The following is a 21,197-nucleotide window of genomic DNA, read 5'->3' on the forward strand; positions in this document are numbered from 1 at the left end:
GCAGATCAAGACGACGGTCATATTTGAAACCCTACAGCACAGAACGGCACCCAAACCTTTGTTGCCGTTGGTCCTGGGTATAATGGAACCAGTGAATGAAGTCTTCCTCACTCAGGCAAAGGTGAAGTCTGTTCCAGCGAGTATTCTCAAGAAGTATCGTCCTCCTGATGAGGATCCTCTGTTCCTCAAGTCTGATCCCCCGCCAGATTCAGTGATCATTGCGGCGGCTAGAAAATCCAATGCGGTAGCTTCCTCATCCACGGTACCGCCGGATAAGGACAGCAAGGTGCAAGACTCATGGGGGATAAGAGTTTGTAACACCTCAGCTTCTTTCCTCAAGGTCTCCAATGCGGAAGCGCTGCTCAGCAGATATGATGGAGCTCTGTGGGACTCACTTCAGAGGTTTTCTGCAAAACTTCCTCAGGAAGATAGAAAGGACTTTGAGGAGGTTCTGATGGAGGGCGGTCAAGTCTCCAATCAGATTATAGGAGCGGCGGCAGATGGGGCAACGCTGGCTGCGCATGGTTATGTGCATGGAATCACAGCGAGGAGATCCTCATGGTTACGCCTGACAGCATTAAAACCCGAAGCTCATGCCAGAATCCTAAATCTTCCTTTTTCAGGCATGTGCTGATGAGGAGATGCAGCGGATGAAGACCGAGTTAGACACCCTCAAAGCCGTGGGGCTTGAAAAGAAAAAGGAATTCTGGAGAAGTTCCGTTCGGACAACAAGGGCTCTTCGAAACAGAGGGTTCAAACCCCTCACTGGCAGAAAGGCCAGAACCAGCAAGGCCAACAAAAGTCGCAATACAAAGGCAAGCGGAATTCCAAAGGAAATGGAAATCAGCGCCAAGGCAACAACTTCAATAAATCTCAGCAGAAGCAATGAGTCTTCACTTCCCCCAGCGCCGTTGTCCACTCCAGTGGGGGGAAGCATTGCGCATCACAGGACAGAGTGGCAGGCCATTACAAAAGATCAATGGGTGTTGTCTACGCTGCAGAATGGGTACTGTCTTAGTTTCCATCGTCTACCTCCACCCGTTCCTCCGATGTCAACGTCAAGCCACCAGCTACAAAGGTTAAAGAAAGAAGTAGCGACACTCCTCGAAAAAGAAGCCACGGAGAGAGTGCCGGTGGCCCAAAGGGGGAAAGGAGTGTACTCGAGGTATTTTCTGGTCAGAAAAAAGGGCCAAAAGGCGGAATACAGGACCATTCTGGACTTGAGAACACTCAATCTGCATGTACGAAAAGAAAAGTTTCGCATGTTGGCGCTTCACCAAATATATCCACATCTCAGGAAGGGGGATTGGATGTGTTCGATGGACCTTCAAGATGCGTATTTTCATATTCCAATACGGCCCGATCACAGGAGAGTCCTTCGATTCTGGGTGGGGACCTCCCACTACCAGTTCAAAGTCCCTCCGTTTCGGTTGAAGTCAGCCCCAAGGGTGTTCACGAAGTGTGTCGCAGTGATGGCGGCAGCTCTACGCCGCAGGGGAGTCTTTGTATACCCATACTTAGACGATTGGCTGTTGAAAGGTCCAACTCCAGGCAATGTAAGGAATCAATTCCAGACATGCATAGAACTTTGTCAGCGTCTAGGCCTGAATGTCAACTACAGCAAGTCTGTCTCTCAACCCACTCAGAAGATCCACTTCCTAGGAGCTCTGCTAGACTCCGAAGTAGAAAAAGTGTTTCCTTCGGAGGAGAGACAGTTTTCGATAGCTCTCAAGTGCCAGCAAATTCTTCGCCACAGGTCTCAGAAAGTGCGGAAGATAGCCTCACTCTTAGGGTCGATGGCTTCCTGCATCTTCCTGGTACCGAACGCCAGACTTCGGATGCGTCCTCTTCAGCAGGATCTGGAGGACAAATGGGACCAGCATTCAGATCGCTGGGACGATCAGATCACCTTGTCGGAGGTAGCTCAATCTTCCCTCCAGTGGTGGACAAAGAGACAGAACATGCAGGTGGGAGTTCTCTTCCATCAACCTCCTCCTACTCAAACGATCATCACAGACGCATCGTTGCAAGGCTGGGGGGGCGCACATGGGTCCTCTACAAGTGCAGGGTCTGTGGTCTTTCAAAGAAAGCACTTATCACATCAACTTGCTGGAATTGAGAGCGGTCCACCTGGCTCTCAAAGCGTTCCTTCCCTCGCTTCAGGAGGAAATGGTTCTAGTACAGACGGACAACACCACCACGATGTACTATTTGAACAAGCAGGTAGGAACCCGCTCAAGGACTCTGTCTCTGGAAGCTCAGCGCATCTGGCATTGGCTTCTGGCTCGCAATTTGTCTGTTCAAGCAGTCCACCTCCCAGGAGAGCAGAATGTGAGGGCGGACGCACTAAGTCGGCACTTCGAAGACAAAGAAGACTGGGTTCTCAACGACGAAGTGCTAGAAGACATTTTCCAGTCATGGGGTCGTCCTTCCATAGATCTCTTCGCGGACGACGTAAACAGCAAATGCCCAAGCTTCGCCTCCAGGTTCTATCGACCAGGAACAAGAGGGAATGCTCTTTTAATCGACTGGTCAGGGCAATTTGTGTACGCCTTTCCACCCCTTCCGCTGATCCCGAAGGTGGTGAGCAAGCTGAACCACTCGTGCACAAAAATGATCCTGATTGCCCCTGACTGGCCGGGGCAATGGTGGTACACGGACCTACTTCACCTGTCAGTGTCTCCTCACAAGAGGCTTCCATGCAGGCCGGACCTGTTATCGAAGATGAACGGGAGGATTCACCATCCCAACCTTCCGTCACTGAACTTGGCAGCATGGCTCCTGAGGTCATTCAGTACGGCCATCTAGGGCTGCCACAGGACTGCATGTCCATTCTGAGAGAAGCACGACGTCCTTCCACAAGACATTCTTATGCATGCAAGTGGAAGAGGTTCTATATGTGGTGCATGCAGAATGGTCACAATCCGGTGAAGAGTCAGGAAGAAGCAGTTCTTCCATACTTGTTGCACCTGACTAAAGCAGGTTTGAAGTTTAACTCCATTAAGGTGCATTTAGCCGCTATAACGGCTTATAGGCGATCACCTTCACAAACTTCTTTTTTCCAGCTTCCAGCAGTAAAAGACTTCCTGCAGGGTCTGAAGAAGGTGTACCCTCCTGTACGGCCTCCTTCTCCTCCCTGGGAGCTGAACCTAGTACTATCAAAATTGATGGGCCCACCTTTTGAGCCCATTCATAAAGCTACTTTACAGCATATTTCCTGGAAAGCGGCTTTTTTGGTAGCGATTACGTCAGCCGTAGGGTGAGCGAAATTCAGGCCCTCTGTACTAAAGAACCGTATACAGTGTTTCATTTAAACAGAGTGGTGCTCAGAACGCACCATTCTTTCCTGCCGAAAGTGGTGTCAGATTTTCATGTCAATCAGTCTATCTTTGCCCACTTTCTTTCCTAATCCCTCTACTCCAGCTGAGAGGGCGTTACACTCTTTGGGCCTGAAAAGGGTTTTAAAGTTCTATCTGGACAGGTCCAAGTCTATTCGACATTCTGATCAATTGTTTATTAACTACGGATCGATCAGAACTGGTCATGCAGCGCCGAAACCTTCCATTTCCAGGTGGATCGTTTCGTGTATCAAACTTGATTACCAATTGGCGCAGAAACCTCTGGGGGGTACTCCTAAAGCGCATTCCACTAGAGGTAGAGCGGCCACGGCGGCTTACCTGCATGATGTGCCCTTGTCTGAGATTTGTAAAGCGGCGACCTGGAGGTCTGTCCATACATTTACCAGACATTACTGTCTAGATTCTGACACGAGAGCAGATACCCAGGTGGGCCAGGCCTCCCTGAGGAATCTGTTTAACAGCTGAGTAATTGGCTGGTATGATTTGGTTGGGTCACGTACTTCTCATTTACCTGCAGGTGGTTGATGGGCTTGCTATTCTATTCAGTGCTTATGACTATTGATGAGGATCCCCTGGAAGAGAAGGATAAGTTACTTACCTGTAATCCTAGTTCTCTTCCAGGGGTATCCTCATCAAAGTCATAAGCAACCCACCCGCCTCCCCAGGTAAATGAGATTTGGTACTATTTCAATCTTGTGGTTGAGCCCTGTCTTCAGGGTTATGCAAAGAACAACTGACCTAACTGTCACCCCTGAGGCATGATGGGAAGCCTGGGGTCATGGCTGCCTTAAAGGCACGGTGCCAGTTTTTGTTGAAAATGGTTTCATTTTCTATGTTATTGGTTTTGCAATGCAGCCTGAGGGCTAACAATGTCTATTTACAAGCAATTTTCAGGATTTATGAGTGGTCTACTCATTAAAACACAAAGTTCAAAGGTTATTTGACCTAATGTGTTTTTGATTCCTTTTGCTTCCTAACTAATTGCAGTGCATGTATATGTGTTTACATTGTTTTAGCCTCAGTTATGGAGCTGCATTGGTGTGAGAAAAATAATATATGTACATACATATATGTGGAGCGAGATATATGTGTTTTTTACATATATATTTTTATATTGTTTCTGGGGTCCCGCACATGGGCGGGAATATTCAGTGCTTATGACTTTGATGAGGATACCCCTGGAAGAGAACTAGGATTACAGGTAAGTAACTTATCCTACTGAGCTATGTGACTAGGTAAGTGTAGCGTAGTATTGCGCTTACATTTCTAGTGCTTTGCGATGTTTATTTCCTCCCTTATGCTGTGCCTCAGCCCGGGCCCCCAGAAATTCTTGCTGTCGACTGGCAACACTAGAACTCCTCACGAACACTGCTCTGAGTCTGGGAGAGGGTGAGCAGGTCGTGTTTAGGGCAGGCACGCCTAGCATGGAACTACAAATCTAATGAAAGCAATTTTTTAACAGAAACAAACCAAGCATTGGTAATTCAGAGAACAACTTCTCATTAATGCAAAAAATACAAATATGGATTCCAGTGACCAGTTTTGCATTCGTGACTGGGGACAGACCAACTTCGATACTGTGCAGCACGTGAGAGAGTATGCAGCCGACTGAGCAGACAGAGATACTTCTCAAGGACTTCTGCAGATGTATTGTTGTTATTTTTTTCTCCACCTAAGTGCAGCACTGTAGTGTTGTCACTTCTAGAGAAAAGGTATTATAAAACAAACTCTACCACAGTTATTTTGCAGAGGGGTTAAAGATCCCTGTTGAAAGCTCTTGATTGTACCAATGATGCATTGCATATTCCCCAAACTACGATCAGTTTAAAGGGCACTAGGTTAGTGCCCTTCTATTTATGTGATTTGCTGCAGTTTTACGATTTTCTTAGTTTCTTGTTGCTCAAATGGGTGTAATTTCTGATATTTGTATGTTACCCTTGTCTTCATTGCTTGATTTTGCTCCCGCGCAAGTGTCACTCCCTTTGGTTGAAATGTCACTCATAATTACACTGAAATTACAAAAATGTCACACATAGCAATCTGAAACCTTGGCAGCTATGCAAAGGCTAGACCTATTGGCAATGCCTATGCTGCTAGTACGTTGCTATATAAGCAACGTTTTTGTGAACAGTAATACTGAATATAACCACTGGATGGCAGCAATTTCAAGCTGTGCATTCTCGCAGCAGTTCACTGTAATTGATAATTTGTTTTCCTTTCAAGCAAAGTTACCCGTGCATTTTTATGTTGTAGTTTCGGGTCCTCTGGTCGACAACCTTTTACATCTGTTTCTCAAATTTTCATATTAAAATGATCCAGGTTTTATTGTGTTTCTTCATGCTGCTTAGACCCTACGGGGACATAGTGTGTGACGCGCTGAAGGGTGGTCCAAGACGGGCAGTTTTCAGTTCAAACATTCACTTGAATGCCAAAATACCTGGATTCTCAATGGCCCTTGCAACAGGACAAATGAAAATACTTCAAAGCAGTTACTATTCTGGAATCTGTGACATCAGCAAGTCTTACTTTTTAAAATGAATGTGCAGAAAATTCTAGCTATTGATGAAGACCCCATTATACCTTTGTGCAAGCGCCTTGTAGGAAAACAGAGAAGTTGGCACTATCAATGTTTCAGTATCGGTATTTTTATATCCTTTTTGTGCAATGGGAGCTTTTGTTTTGTGTTAGTCTCCATTGGGTTTCCATGCCCATTGGCTAGACTTTCAGCGTTTTATTTATTACCTCGCTAAGTTCTCCAAAAGAACATCTTAGTGTTGGGGTCAGTGAAGGCAGATGCAATGACAAAATCCACTTACTGGTGGTGCATACATCTAAATATTTATTTATTTCTACTAAAAGAAGCTAGGACCAGTCCCATGGAAGGCTGTATACTCCCTATATTAGTGCATTGAATAAACTCAACTGGTCAGAGGGAACCAATGTGAGCCCGCAGTACTGGTGTGATTTGGTCTGTCTGATTAAAACACATACAGATTTCTGGCAGCAGCAGGTTGGACATTTTGCTGTGTAGCCGTTTTACATTTCTGAAGGTACAGGTGGTCCCCGTTAGTCTTGCCTGCCAACAGAGAATGTGCTGTTGCTTCGAGGAATATTTTTTGTTCTACAAGAAGCTTGGAGGCTTCCCAATGCTTACCATTCATTGCCTTCACTATTACTCTTTTTTGCTGCCTTCTTTCTAATTGATTCAGAAAAGGGGGTGGTGATGGACAGAGTATCTGAATTAAACAGAACACTCCTACCCAGTCAACAGATCAGGGCTTGATCCATCACCGTTATTTAGCTCACTGCACCATCCCAGCTCAGAACCTGGCTATATGCAAATTAGTCTGTCCCTGGCCCAGTTCATCATGGGGACAGGGCAGTTCCCATGATTCACTGGGCCAGGGGCAGACTAATTTGCATATAGCCAGGTTCTGAGCTGGGATGGTGCAGTGAGCTAAATAACGGTGATGGATCAAGCCCTGATCTTTGGACTGGGTAAGAGTGGTCTGCTTAATTCAGACACTCTGTTCATCACCACCCCCTTTTCTGAATCGTTCTTTCTAATTGGCCAACGTCTGTCGGTTTCACTTCCTGTTCTTTCGGCTGGAGCCTGGACCAAGTACTGAATACTTCATCTTGATCGCGGTCCTTCCGCTGCTTGTGCTTGATTGAGGTATTATTTTTCTTTCCTCTTCCTCATTGGCCATGTTGCTTTTTTAGGTCGAGCCTAGCGGAGCGCATGCGCTGCACTAGGAAAATCAACCAGTACTTTTCACACGCTTGTTTGTGTGTGTGTTTTCTTTTTTTGCTTTCCTTCTATTGGTCTTTGCGTGCGTTTCCTCTCTGTTCTTCATATTGGAATTCTACTCCGAAATGTTCCCCTCATAGCACCAGTAGCTTTCCCAAGGTTTGTGTAGCATGGCAGTCGGGAACGGCGGATATGTCCAAACTAAACGAGAATTTAGAAACCAGTATGTTTTTTAACTCTGGATAATTCAGAATTGTTGAAAAACAAGGTCTTTACAATTTTGTGGTCGAACTTCACATTCTCTGAAATGTTGTTGAAGAAAATGTTGAGGACTAATAGTAGCGGGCCGCTTATTCTATTTGGTGTAATGGCTTTAATGGACCGACAAGTGCTTAGAAATAAGGGATTCGGAGACAGAATGTTCACCCAGAAAAGCTAAAATGTCTTAAGCCTGTTTTTTTGGTTCATATTGATTCACTAATTTTAATAATAGCATTGTAAATTTAGGACATCTCCTCATTTGTAAGCGCAGTTGATTTCTGAATGCGCCGCTGCCCATGTCAGCATTATTTGTTTCATAGTGAAATCACTGGTCTGTATAATATAGACAAATAATAAATCCATTGCTTGGTATGCAAAACTCATTGGACGTCTACTCTAGCAAGAAATCATATATATATAACGTTATATCATCTCGGTCTCTACCCATCTGCCTCAGCCTCTCTCCACCTCCCTCCCACTCTCCCATTCTACCAATACTGTTTGTTTTTAGGTCGAGCCTAGCAGCATGTACATATATTACATATATATTACCAAAGTTAATACATGTATACAGCGCATGTGCTGCGAGGCTTCTCCGTGTGGGTCTGACTCCTCCCACACCTTTTTTTCTGCCGGACTGTTCACTTCATTTATGCAATTTTTTTTTTACTCTTCGTATTACTTAATCTAACATAGCTGCCCACCATGTTAGATTGGTAAAATAAAACTGTCTAGTGCCTCAGTACGCATGTTATGTACATGCATTTGTTACCGCCTATAGCCACCCGCTCCAATTACAAAGCCAATAGTTATCCCATCGGCAAGACCTATTGGCATTGCCAATGCTTGTCTTATTTCTTCCTCAATGTCGGTGTTGCTTCTTCTTCTTTCTCATAGTCCGTGTTGCTGCTGCTTCTTTTCTTCTCGTCTGTGTTGGGTTTTTTAGCTTTTTTTTTTCATCCCTCCTAACCTCACATTGTCTGTGTTGCTCCCTCGCCTGCCATAAGGAAACAAGCATTTACAATGCAATGGTTTTGCCTTTGTTAAAGTTAGAGCTATTGGCATTGCTCTTGACATTATTTTTATTTATGTTTTTTTTAACATAAATAAATGGCATTGTCATTTACAATGCCACTAGCTTTATCTCTCGCAAATGACACACACAAACACCCACAGAGAGCCCCCCCAAACACACACAGAGCCCCCCCCACACACACAGCCACACAGAGCCCCACACACACAGCCACACAGAGCCCCACACACACAGCCACACAAAGCCCCCCACACACAGCCACACAAAGCCCCCCACACACACAGCCACACAAAGCCCCCCACACACACCGCCACACAAAGCCCCCCACACACACCCACACAGAGCCCTCCACACACCCCCACACTGAGCCCCCCCCACACACCTTCTGGCCCATTATCTTTTCTCCTCATTAAATAACTGCCACACCCCTTTCTTTGTTCTGAAAATGTGCCTACATGTAAGAGTGCAAGAGGCTAAAATGTGAATGCACTTGTGTTTAAGAGACCCATGGAACTTCAGTTCTAATTGATATCCTGATGCCGGTAAGCAGAAATGTCAGCAATAGATGTTGGCATTCTTTACATGCATTTCAATTGTCGCCGTAAAGCTCTACTTTTGCCTCTATTATAATGTTTCACCTTGAAAACACAGTGGCACTCTTCGAGTTGGTGGCACCCAGTAGAACACAGGAGCAAGGACTTCACACTACCTAAAATACATGGACGAGCTACAAATGATCACGTTCGCTGTCCCATGATAGCTACAGCACAACAGCGAAATAAATGGCATTGTCATTTACAATGCCAATAGCTTAATCTCTCACAAATGCCACCCACATACACCCACACAGAGCCCCTCCACACAGAGCTCCCACCCACAGACACAGGGCCCCCCCACACAGAGCCCCCCACACACAGCTCCCCACACACAGCCACACAGAGCCCCCCCACACACCCACACAGAGCCCTCACACACACTGCGAGTCCCCCCCACACACCCACACAGAGCCCTCCACACACCCACACAGAGCCCACCCACACAGAGCCCCTCACACAGCCCTCCACACACCCACACAGAGCCCCCCACACACCCACAAAGAGCCCCCCACACACTGCGAGCCCCCTCCAGGCAAAACCTAAAAAATGCAAGTCCCAAATATTCATGGATTTACCACAAACCTAGCACCTTTACGCAGGACCAGAAGCAATTACACCATGAGGCATTTAAAAGTTTCAGTACATTAGTTATTCAGTTGCCATGAAATAATGCTTTAGGCTCTGGAACACCAATGGTAAACACACGTAGCCGCCTGTCTCAGTCCCTGTGTTTTTATCTATTCACATTAACCGCCCCAATTAAAACATCAAATGGTGATGAACTCTAAGCACAGCTGACTTAGGCTTGACCTAAACCAGTGACCTCAGGTGAAAGATTCCGTGACCACGCCCCTGTGCCTGCTGTTCACCGCGTGTCTCATGGATGGTCCGAGCAATGACCATCCAATAGGAGCCTGGTGCCAGGGTCTGGAAAAAAAGCAGCACTTCACATTTTTTTAAGTTGACGATGTATAACCAATGATTGCTTACACATCTAATTATAAAAACTCAATGATGTTTAAAAACAATATAAAAAATAATGCATAGTTTACACCACTAAAGGGGAGAGTATCACAAAAAAAAGTAGCAATAGGTTGAGGTGAATATCGGAGTAAACGTGATCAAATGCTGGACTAGACCATTACAGCGTGTGCAAACAGCATTCTGACGTAAGTATCTAACAAGTTGCCTCATCTCACTGAGCTGTCCCATCTCTGCAGGGCGCTGAGTGTAACTTGTGAGTTATGCGGAACTGAAGGGCTTCTCAGCCTTTCATCCTTTCAAGGTCGGCTCTGCGTGTAGCGTGAGTTTTACGGTGGAACTGAAAGGCGTCTCAGCCTTTCATCCTTTTAAGGTCGGGCTCTGCGTGAAATGTGCACCCTGCGCATGGGTGAAAATAACTGCGTCCTTTATTTTTAACGCCAAGCGACAGTTCATCTGGAGTGTGCGCTCTGGAAATGGGTGTGCAATAATATCATGCATTGATGAGATCACACGTGTGCGGAAGACATGGTACATGACAATATGAGACAATTAAATTATCTAACTCCAGTTTAAAGATAAACATAATTCGCGTCACATTCTCTAGGTCATAGCAGAGATTAGGATACACTGGTTCGCGACACAAATTCCCCAAAAACACACAGTGGCGCTATAATGCAGCAGTGCACACTTCAGCTGGACAGCTCTAGGCAACTCCAGTTTGGGGCAAGAAGGAGACTGAAGGTAAAGTCGTTTTTCCAGGATCACACAATTTGTGGAAAACGAGATAAGGGCTTGTCTTCTAATTCAACAGCCGATTACGAGACCGCGAGAGCCAGCCTCTCTTAACTCATCTGTCCTCATTGCAGGAGCATGTCTTCAATTCAATCTCATCAAACCCCAGTTACAACCAGCCTTGAGAGTGACGTAAAAACCCAACCCTCACTTCGTACAAATAGAAGTATTTTTATTAAAAATGTCAAACATATTTGCTTGTTTCCCATATTAGATTCTTTGCTAAAGTAGTCGCATGGAACAGATCACAGCCTCCACAGAATCAACTCTTTTTCAATTTTATTTTACGCATTGTGATTGTTTCCGCCTAAAAAAGTTGGCTTGTAAAACTAGATATAAAGTAAAAGAGCACATTGGAAAATAGCTCCTCTAAAATGTATTGTACAACAAGAAATAGAGCATTGAAAAATAGCGCAAGTAAACTGCAATATGCGCCAACATAGAGCACAGAAAAACTAGCTACATTTAAGAAAACGTTCATATCAACATAGCGCATAGAAAATAGCGCCAATGAACAGACTTGCATATTAAAATAGTACATTGAAAAATAGTTCTGTAAAAGAGTTCACCCGTCAATCTAGTTCCTTGAAAACAACTTTGTAAAATATAATACACCTCAAAATAGCGAATTGAATGACAGCGTGAAGAACTCCACGTACACACACCAAAACAGCGCATTGAAAACAGTGATAAATAAAAAATTATTTATCAAGATATTACATTGAAAAATAGCTCAAATGAAGGCAAACACCTCACAATAGAGGACTGAAAACATTGCAATGAAAACAACGTATGCAGAACGGGCTCATGTGAGATTAAGTACGTGGTGGGGTGTACCAAAATAAATTTAGATCCAGAGTGGAGGACAGAAAATAATCTTATTTTGAAAACGAAACGGGATGGCCAGCGTTACCTTTAAAGGCTACAGGCTGCACGCTCTATTTCTCAATGAACACTTTTTCAATGCGCAATTTTAATATGCACTTATTTCGCGCTATTTTGTTATATCCGAACACGAATGATAAAAGAAGCGTCAATGCGCAGAGGATACGCACATTTTCTGCTTCCTGAAGAAATGAGTTTTGTCTTTTTCCATGTTAATTTTTTTCGTCTCTCCTACTTAGATTGCACTCTAAAAACATGCAAGAATTCAATGAGAAATGCGTGCCCTCGAGCGTGGAAAGTTTCCTGCTCCACGCGCGCAATTGCGCAAGAGAGCGCGATCCCTTACCTGCCTCGGATGCGTGCATGTCGGGGCCCGAGACTGCCTTCCTTGCTGTCTTCACCCTGCCGAGCGCCTCTTAAAGTGCCCCGTTGCTAAAGTGCTGTCCAGTCCCGAGCGCTCTCACCCACCGCCAGGGGTCCTCTGCAGCAGATGTGTTTACAGATGTGCAGCGCTGCTGTCTGGTGCTGGGACGGGCTGGAGTGGCTCGTCATGCAGATGAGGGGGAGTTTTCGGCAGGCTTAGGGTGGAGCTCTGAGTGGGGGTTCCTCCCCGCCTGCCCCACCCAGGCACACTCTATCCTTTGATATTTCTGGGATGACTGACAGTGACATTCCCTGGAAACTTCAGGGCACTTTGTAAGGAATGCAGAGGCACCCTTTAAACGGAGGAGAACCCCCTGGGGCACAGGAAAGTTGGTGCAAGTGGTCTCAGGTTGACAAAGCTCCCTGTCAGCAGAGCGAAGGGGTGAGGAACAAGCAGACAGAGCGCAAAACTCTGCCCTGCAACCGGCAGCAACCTGAGAGCAGAACCCGTACCTGGAGGGCCTAGTGCGGGCCTTGTGTGAGAAGTAACACCTTCCGAGAAGATGGAACGACCCAGGGAGAAGGCTAGGGGTTTTCATCATATCAACGTCATAGAGATTGAACATTGCAAGTTGTCGATATCCTATATTGCAGGGGAGCGTCCCACCTCAATTTAGAATGTAAATTCATTTTCTGTTTGCAATTGTCGAAGTTTTCATAATAACTATAGCGGCGTTTTACACTGATCAATTTTGTTATTACGAGGCATAATGTGTTTTTTTTATCACGAGTGCCTTACCAGATTCGGGGGCGGTTCCCGAGAATCGGCTTTCGGCTGACGTAGCCTGACGTAGCCAAAAGCCAAAAATTCTCGGGAACGCCCCCGAATCTGGTCCGAGATTGACGGACAGAGCCCTCTCCCAATGGCTAGCCTCCATTTATGGAGCTAGCCAATGGGAGGAGGGGGCGTATACCCGACCCCACACACAAATCATAAGGTTTTTTGGCGCATGCGCACTACGTGCGCATCGCCAGTCAAAACCTAAAAAGGCTATGACTCTGCCAGTGCTGGCCACATCTTATCACTTTTTTCTAACTCTTAGCCAGGGTGCACAGCAACTACACTGCTCTGCAACCGGTCTGAAAGACATTGGCAAAGCCAAAGGGTCTCTCGCGTAGGTGAGATTTAATTGTTTTTTCTAGTGCTTATTTAACACAGTCTGAGGTCTAGTGGTTTGTTAGAAAGGACTAAATGGCAACTGAAAGTGGCTTGGCACGAAGATCACAAAAGGTAAATATATAGTTTATTCATGAAGGTATATACTATTAGTTTAATGCCCTGAACACCAGGATATCCATCTGGAATCTTCTTTTCATGTTGCAGCTTGTGTACTATGGCAATACAGTTGGTACGTGCCGTTTCTAGTCACTGGAAGATCTGAGTGAAACACTACACTTCCGACACATGACCGCACCCCTTTAGCTTAGTTGTTCACTATTTCTTAATTACAAGCATTGTTTTGCACACACAGTAATCTGGTAGAATCCTGCCTTCAAACAAATGTACCTATTTAAAATGAATAGATTCCTATTAAAAAGGGTCACCACTTCTTTCTGGATGTTGAAGCAATTAAGTATGACAGATATTTTGCATTCTAATGACCATTTGTGGCTATATAAATGCCCATAGAAAAATCTGTGGTTTGTATTGGGCTCCTTTTCCTTAGCTCTAAAAGATAAAAGGTTGCAGATCTTGGAGTGGCCAATATCTACTTTTGATGTATAGTGTTAATGAAACTATGGCTTTCTAGGAACTGTTCTTGTATTTGTGACCATGCCATAAGAGACTTGTTTGTGGCCATTTAGTCAACGTATGGGGAATATCAAGCTCTTCCCCAATTCGCTTGCCTTAAACGGATGTTTACAAATGTGCTTAAATGTTAAGAAAACGTCTGGTTTACTAAAATTCTGAAATCCTTCCACTGGCTTACAGTGGGAAACTACCTTAATGCGGTCAAAACACCGCAATACATTTACATTGTTGCTTTTACAACGCAAGTTGTTACCACGACTTGCACTGGAGGGCGCTGTAGACTAAGGAATATTGTGATTTACTATTCCAACACCTTCCCTACTGTACGTAGGCTGGAGTTGGAATAGTAAATCATACTATTCCTAAGTCCAGCGCCCTACAGCGCAGGTGGTTGTAACAACTTGCATTGTAAAAACAGCAATGTAATGTACTGCGATCTAAATGATCGCGTTGTAACATCATACATCCCTTCCAGTAGCTCGGGTCACAGTCAGACTACCATGCCCATGTTCAGAGGCTTATGGAGTGCTTCCAAACTGTGGCCCATTGATACACATGACCTCAGTTGCACAATTCTTGCAGGACCAGAATGATTTACCATTCCAAGTTCTTGGGCCCAAATATGGGTGTATGTCCATGAACATAGAAGGCAATGTACACAACAGGTACTTTAGAGCTCGTTGGACCTCCATCTGTGGGTGTTACACAGCGGGGCACCCACTAGAGCAGGGATCTCCACCTGTTCTATAAGTCGGAACTACCTATGATCAATACAAATCATACCGAGCTACTAACACAATTTACCAGGTTTACACTAGTGACGCTTGCAGACAAGATTCTGTTAGTGGCCATTGCATGCTGGATTACTGGTTGTAACCACCTCAGTGTATAAGTCACGGCCCCCAACAAAGATATGAAAAAAAGCGATTTTAATTTCCAAGGACTATATGCTATAGCAGCCATAAACACAATACCTCCAGCAACTAAGCAAAAACATCAGTGTGAAAACTCCCCAACACAGTATGAATTACTATTAAAAGATCATCCTTAAATCTATTTGTAGGAAGGTGGATACCTGACTATGGTTACCCCAGATTTTTTGCCTAGTGTTTAGCTGGTTTTCGACTTAGTTGGCCTGGGATCCTGCTAATCAGGACCCCAGGCTATCTGCTCTCTCTTTAACGTGGACTCCATGTACCCTAGGTACGTCTCCAATTGGATACTGGGTCACCTTATGAGCCCCTGTACAGTGTACTATAGGTACCCAGGGCATAGGTGCATCCAAGGCCTACCAGGGGCTGCAGCGTGTATTATGCCACCCCTGGCTGGCCCCCCAAATTGACCCAACTGGCTGATCACTCAGCTGGGGCAAGGCGGTGTAATCACCCTTTGCTTTAGATATAGTATACCTAGATCTCACCTTATATCTAGACACCTATACACCTATAAGCCACTCCTATGGCAGGCCTTAACAATCCTGGAGGCAGAGTGCTTGGTTTTATGTGAGATGGTGCTGAGCTGAGCCTGTCTGCAGCTTTCGGAACCATGTCCTTATAGCTGTTCTAGGATATTGCCATACCATATACTCTTAAGTACATTATGAACCTCGCGGTTAAATGCTAGCTCTGGTTTGGCTTTATCAAAACATGTCGAGTAAGATGTCATACGAATTGGAATACTACCCCCTCACCAGTTCTGGCGACGGGGGTAGCATTCCACCCTTCTAGAGGGAGAAGTCCTGTTGTTCCTACTATTCCCGGTTAAAGTTAACCAGAGCCTCAGCATCACAAAATGGATGCTGCTGCCACAGACACAAGTCTGACCTCCTACTGCTGGGAGTCCTTCCCCCGAGGGAGGCTTGGACAATAGGTTTCCTGCCTTGGGAGGTGCTAGCACCACCCCAGACAGAATTTTGTGTATTGGGACAGGGAGTGCTGAAAGGAATGAGACACTGCCTGGGGCACACAAGGTGTCCCATGCATGGTCCAGTTCAAACCGGTGCTGGGGCACTCCAGCCCCAGCTCCGGCGTGAAACTGGACAAAGGGAAAGAGGTGTAACAACCCCTTCCCTGGTCCCACCCATAGGAGGGACCTAGCAGGTAATCCAGCCCCTAAGTTTGGTATATTATAGGTAGGAGCTGAGTCCCAAGACTTCAGATTAATCCTGATTGAAACTCTGAAACGAAACTCTGGACCTTCGACGATCTACTTGAAAGAAGACGACTGAAGAATCTCCCTTGTGGTCAAGGAGTGACCACCCTGCACAAGCAGGCACCATCCAGCGATCAACGGCTTGCTTTGTCGCCGCCTCCCGCCGGAGCTCGAACACAGAGCCTGACAAGAACCGGACTTCCAGACATCCAACAGCCCGATCCACAGTCCCAGCAAAGCTGAGACCCGTGGAGGCGACGAGAGACGTGGGACCGGCCATCTTGAAAAGTCTGCGACTTGCTAATTGTGCAGCAACCGAGGCACCTTCGAAGCTGTGAATTGGGGATTGAGAAGCCCCAGCCCAGAGCATCATCTGCACCGAAGATCAGCCCTGCACACTCCACGAGTTCTGCATGGGGCCCTTTTGCATTTTCCTGCTCGACGCGTCTGCCCGGTCACTTGCCCGCTGGCTAGTGGCCATCTTGGCGACGATCCTTTGAATTTCCACCGCTGGTCTGGTTGCTCCAGACTGGCCCTTGCTTCCCTCAAAAGAAGCAGCCCCTCAGACCTTGCTGATCTGAGTAAGAAGCCAACTTCGTTTCCTGCGTGGGTTGCCTTTGCCAAGGCTTGTTGACTCCAATCCCCAAGCCGACACCGCCGACAGCGAGAGCCTTCGTGGGACAGTCTGTGCCTGACTCCTGGTCGTCGTCGACGCCTCCTGGTCCACGTGGCTGAGGAGACCAGCTTCCCATCAGCACCTGATTGCATCACGACATCGCCTGGTTCCTTCCTGGTCACTGGCTAGTGACCCAGACTCTGTCCCCTCTGCTTTCAGGTCCTCTTCATCTTCGATCCACCCTTGGATCCACCCGGACACTCCTCTCCTGGCCGCCTGCAGCATCTTTTCTCCAGGCTCCATAGGATTCGACGAAGACACCTGACACACTTTGACACCTATGCACCCGCTTCCTGTGGGTGAGGTAACGCGAGTACTCCGGTGCTCCTGTGGGTATTAACTATCCAACTGTCTAGGTTTCAAGTCACTTTCACCGAGTCCAGTCAGAAGTGCCCTAAAAGAACTAGTTTCCATCTTTTACGTTCCCATTCATTCTCTATGGTAACCCGCGTGTGTGTTTAGACACTGCACACGCATCCTGTGGGCCTCCTGTTTCCTAACTCTTGGTAGCTCAGCGTAGGCCCAGCGATGCCCTAGGCCTATTCACTTTCCGTGTAGTGGTTCTTATACCACTATTTTATTTTATGGTTTAGCATGCCCCTAGGGCCCTACTGTATTTTGTGCAACTTATTGTATTTAAATTGATTATCTTGTATTGTGCTTAGACCTCTGACCTTGTAAAGAGTTCAGAGGGTTTGTTTAGTAATAAATCACATATATATTTTATATATATCCTGTGTGGTGTCCTTTCATTTGGTATTAAAGGGGTTACATATGGTAGCATGTCTTCACATGCTCTCTTGAGTTTAGCCTAAGACTGCTTTGTCCATGCTTCCCCTAGGATAGCTGGTCTTTAAGGTTGACTTTACAACCATCACCATAAGGGTTGTTTGGACTGGTGCAAGGTGCTCACTAGAATAGTGATCATCATATACCAGGCCAACTTCTCACCCTATTTTTATGCAAACATCATCTTATCAGAAAATACACTTACTTTGCTTTTAAATACGTCTTTTTCAATTTGGAAAACCTGCATAATCAAACCAAACAAAACCTTTGCTTTTACTCTATTGGCCACACATGGGGGAGCTACTCATGGGTAGGCTGAGAGCTACCAATAGCTCTTGAGTTACTAGTTGGGAGAACATGCTCTAGAGGATTCTGAAGACTGCATTATTAGACTTTCATCCACCCCCATCTGATCCTGTAATCAATAAGATAATTTCCAGTCCATTCAGAGGGGCCAGACTGGTCTGCCACTCTGATCAAGGCCTCAAGATTATCTCATTCTTCATAGAGTGACCTTGCGGGTGCGTAATAAGGGTCAGAGAAAGCTGTCCAGAGTAACAGGAATGGGACACTTTGGTGCTATCAAAAAGTAAAAGAGCTACTTCAATCCAGCTGCAACACATTTATGTCTGTGGCAAGAACATGTCTGGCTTTGTGTGGTTTTGCTCAAGGGTTTCAGGCAAAACATTTAGAAGTGATGTCTGAACCACTTTACCTAAAGCTTTGTTTGCTATTGGCTAGTTTTGCATCACCTTCACATCCATCAACAAAGTCGTCAACAGATTAGCTTACAATGTAGGTTGTAGTCTAGGCCTGCTGTTTTCGCTGATCCCAAACACCCTCAACTCCCATATCTATGCCAATCCTTGATGCCACATGCTAGTTTATTAGCGAGTGGTGTCAGTGAAACCAAAGATCTTAATCGGTACAGGCCCTTGCTAGCTTATGGTGCACAAGATGAGACTAAACCGATGAATGCTGGAAACACTGAAGTGTAAACTGGCCAATGACTAGTGTGAGGATCCTACACTGAGTAAAGAAGGCTCCCTATTCCAAACATCATGACCAGTTTTGGTGAGGGTGCTGGGGAGTAAGGAGAGAGGCGGGAGGGTGCATAGGGACCTCCTACTTTTGACATGGTGTAGTTCCCATTGGGAAATCATGAAGGACAAAAGAGCCAGCAGTCACCCTTACAAGAATGCTACAGGTAAAGGAGCACTGCTCTAAACTAGAGACGAGCACCCCCCACAGTCAGTCACTGCATAGTGCAGGATGAGGGTACTGTAGCCACCCTTTCCCAGGATGGGAGGTTCCCTTTGGTTGACGTACTGAAAACAGAATAAAGTGAAGCTTTGCTGATGAATTCTTTAGTTAAATATGCAGCACTTCAGTCGACTCCTAAACTGTGACTGCAGACCTGAAAAAGTAAGCCTGGGCTGAGTTCACGGAGTTCCGCGAAGTGGAACTCCGCGAAGTGCAAAAAAAACTCGGATACACAAAGCTCCGTAAGCGGCAGAGTGCGTTAGATAAATGCTTTTTGCAATGATTTTCAGTGCCCGATGCTTGTCCTCACTGTCCAGACATCGCAAATGGCACCATGCACAGCACAAGCGAGCACTGCTTCCTTTTCTGCCGCTAGAGTAGATTTTTACTCGAGTAGCAGCTTTCTCAATTTGAATGGACAGTTTCTCAGTATGAGCGCTCGCGAGCATACGCGACCACTCTCAATGAGAAATCTGCCCTTTTGCTTTGAGAAATCTTGCAGGAGGTTGATTTTTCGCGATCTCCAACTTGATGTTGACGATCGCAAACACGGAAAAAGCTCGCCAGAAGATGGATTTTCATCGCTGGCGCTCGCCAACTTCACACTGATGAACGCAACAGAGGGAAAAAAAACTCTGGAGTTTTTCGGACCACTGTGAACTCCGCAGAGTGTGGAAAAATCTGCAAACTGCGCAGGCGTAGTTCTTCGCTCAGACTTACTGAAAAGAACGCACAGAGCAAAGCAGCACATCTTTTCCAAGCCTTATAAAGAATCATCAGTTCCTCTTCACTTCGCCAACGTCACCTTTTTTGAGTATACCTACAGCAATGAATAGTTATCATAATTTGCCCATGAAGCTTAAACAGCAGTGGGTAGCTCAGCAGTTTGCTTACCTTATGTGCTTTTTTCCTCCTAACAGATCATGGCTGAAAGACGGAGCACAAGGTCCCTGGTTAATGGACTTTTCCTGGATCACTCCAAACTCGTGGACATCCCTTTCCAAGGTAGATCCTTCCCTATTTTGGATGCTTTAGCATGAAATAAAACCCCTCCCCAAAGGGATACCCCACAAAAAGCTTCTCTAAACAGACGTTAAATATGTATGGCTGGAAAGAATGTTGCGCATGCGCTGACTAGAAATCATGCATCCATTGTCTCAACATGGTACTGGATGCGTGCAAGCTTGTATATGCAGCCGTATAGCATCTAATTAACTAGATTGTTTGGGGGTCAGCACATCCGATTGCTGCTTTAGGGCCCTGATCTCACTATGGCATACCTATAGGTTTCTCTTCTGTGATTTCTGGGTAGGCTCTAAAGACCATTAGCTGGGTCACTCCTCCATCATTCCTGAGCTTGCTGGATGGCTGCATATATGCAATGCATGCTGTTGCACCTTGGAGACCCTTGAGCTTTTCGCCATCTCTATGTAACCCGAACACTTCATTGGGGTTTTCCATTTTTATTCCTGGTGTTCTTTAAAGAGGATTTTCTTTTGCTTTGCTTCCGCTGGTCATGCTTCTGGATTACTCCTAGTTACTTTTGGATGGACTCCCCGGGACATTCACCATGGCTGACTTTCGGTGGAGTATATCGAGCATCTGCACACTGAACATCTCTCCCACTCCACTTCCCTCTATTGCACACCTGAGAGCTGCGGAGTGAGACTGCTTGGACAGTCACACCAACACTGAATGCTCTGCTCATGCAGGCCATGCTGCAAATCAGCACTCTTCCAGTCATGCACCCCCCAGCATTTAGAAGCTACCCATCCGGTGATGCGGTTCGGTGGTGTGCAACCTAAACACAATAGAAATGTCTAAAGACTGGAGCCTGCAGACCCTGCCTCACATCTAATGAATAGAACCATACACACCTGCGACACTGCCTTACATCTAATTAATAGAACCGCACACACCTGCAGACACTGCCTCACATCTAATGAATAGAACCGTACACCCCTGCAGACACTGCCTCACATCTAATAAAAAGAACCGCAGACACTGCCTCACATCTAATAAATAGAACCATACACACCTGCGACACTGCCTCACATCTAATGAATAGAACCGTACACACCTGCAGCCACTGCCTCACATCTAATGTAGGAACTATACACACCTGCAACACTGCCTCACATCTAATTATTAGAACCATACACACCTGCAACACTGCCTCACATCTAATGAATAGAAACATACACACCTGCGACACTGCCTCACATCTAATGAATAGAACCGCACACCCCTGCAGACACTGCCTCACATCTAATAAATAGAACCATACACACCTGCGACACTGCCTCACATCTAATTATTAGAACCATACACACCTGCGACGCTGCCTTACATCTAATTATTAGAACCATACAAACCTGTAGACACTGCCTCACATCTAATGAATACAACCATACACACCTGCAACACTTCCTCACATCTAATGAATAGAACCATACACCCCTGCTGACTCTGCCTCACATC

At 45.8% G+C, this 21,197-nt stretch overlaps 1 protein-coding gene across 5 annotated transcripts in view; it reads left to right on the forward strand.

Annotated features, from left to right (window-relative positions):
- APBB1 (amyloid beta precursor protein binding family B member 1) overlaps positions 1-21,197 on the forward strand; it is a 465,162-nt gene that overhangs the window by 404,560 nt on the left and 39,405 nt on the right. For all 5 annotated transcript variants that reach the window (XM_086933711.1, XM_086933712.1, XM_086933715.1 and 2 more), the window contains one exon: positions 19,637-19,721. In XM_086933711.1, the coding sequence (XP_086789837.1) occupies positions 19,637-19,721 (85 nt within the window). The remainder of the gene's footprint in view (positions 1-19,636; positions 19,722-21,197) is intronic.

This window comes from Lissotriton vulgaris, chromosome 8 (genome assembly GCF_964263255.1).
Source record: "Lissotriton vulgaris chromosome 8, aLisVul1.2, whole genome shotgun sequence".
NCBI classification, from domain to species: domain Eukaryota; kingdom Metazoa; phylum Chordata; class Amphibia; order Caudata; family Salamandridae; genus Lissotriton; species Lissotriton vulgaris.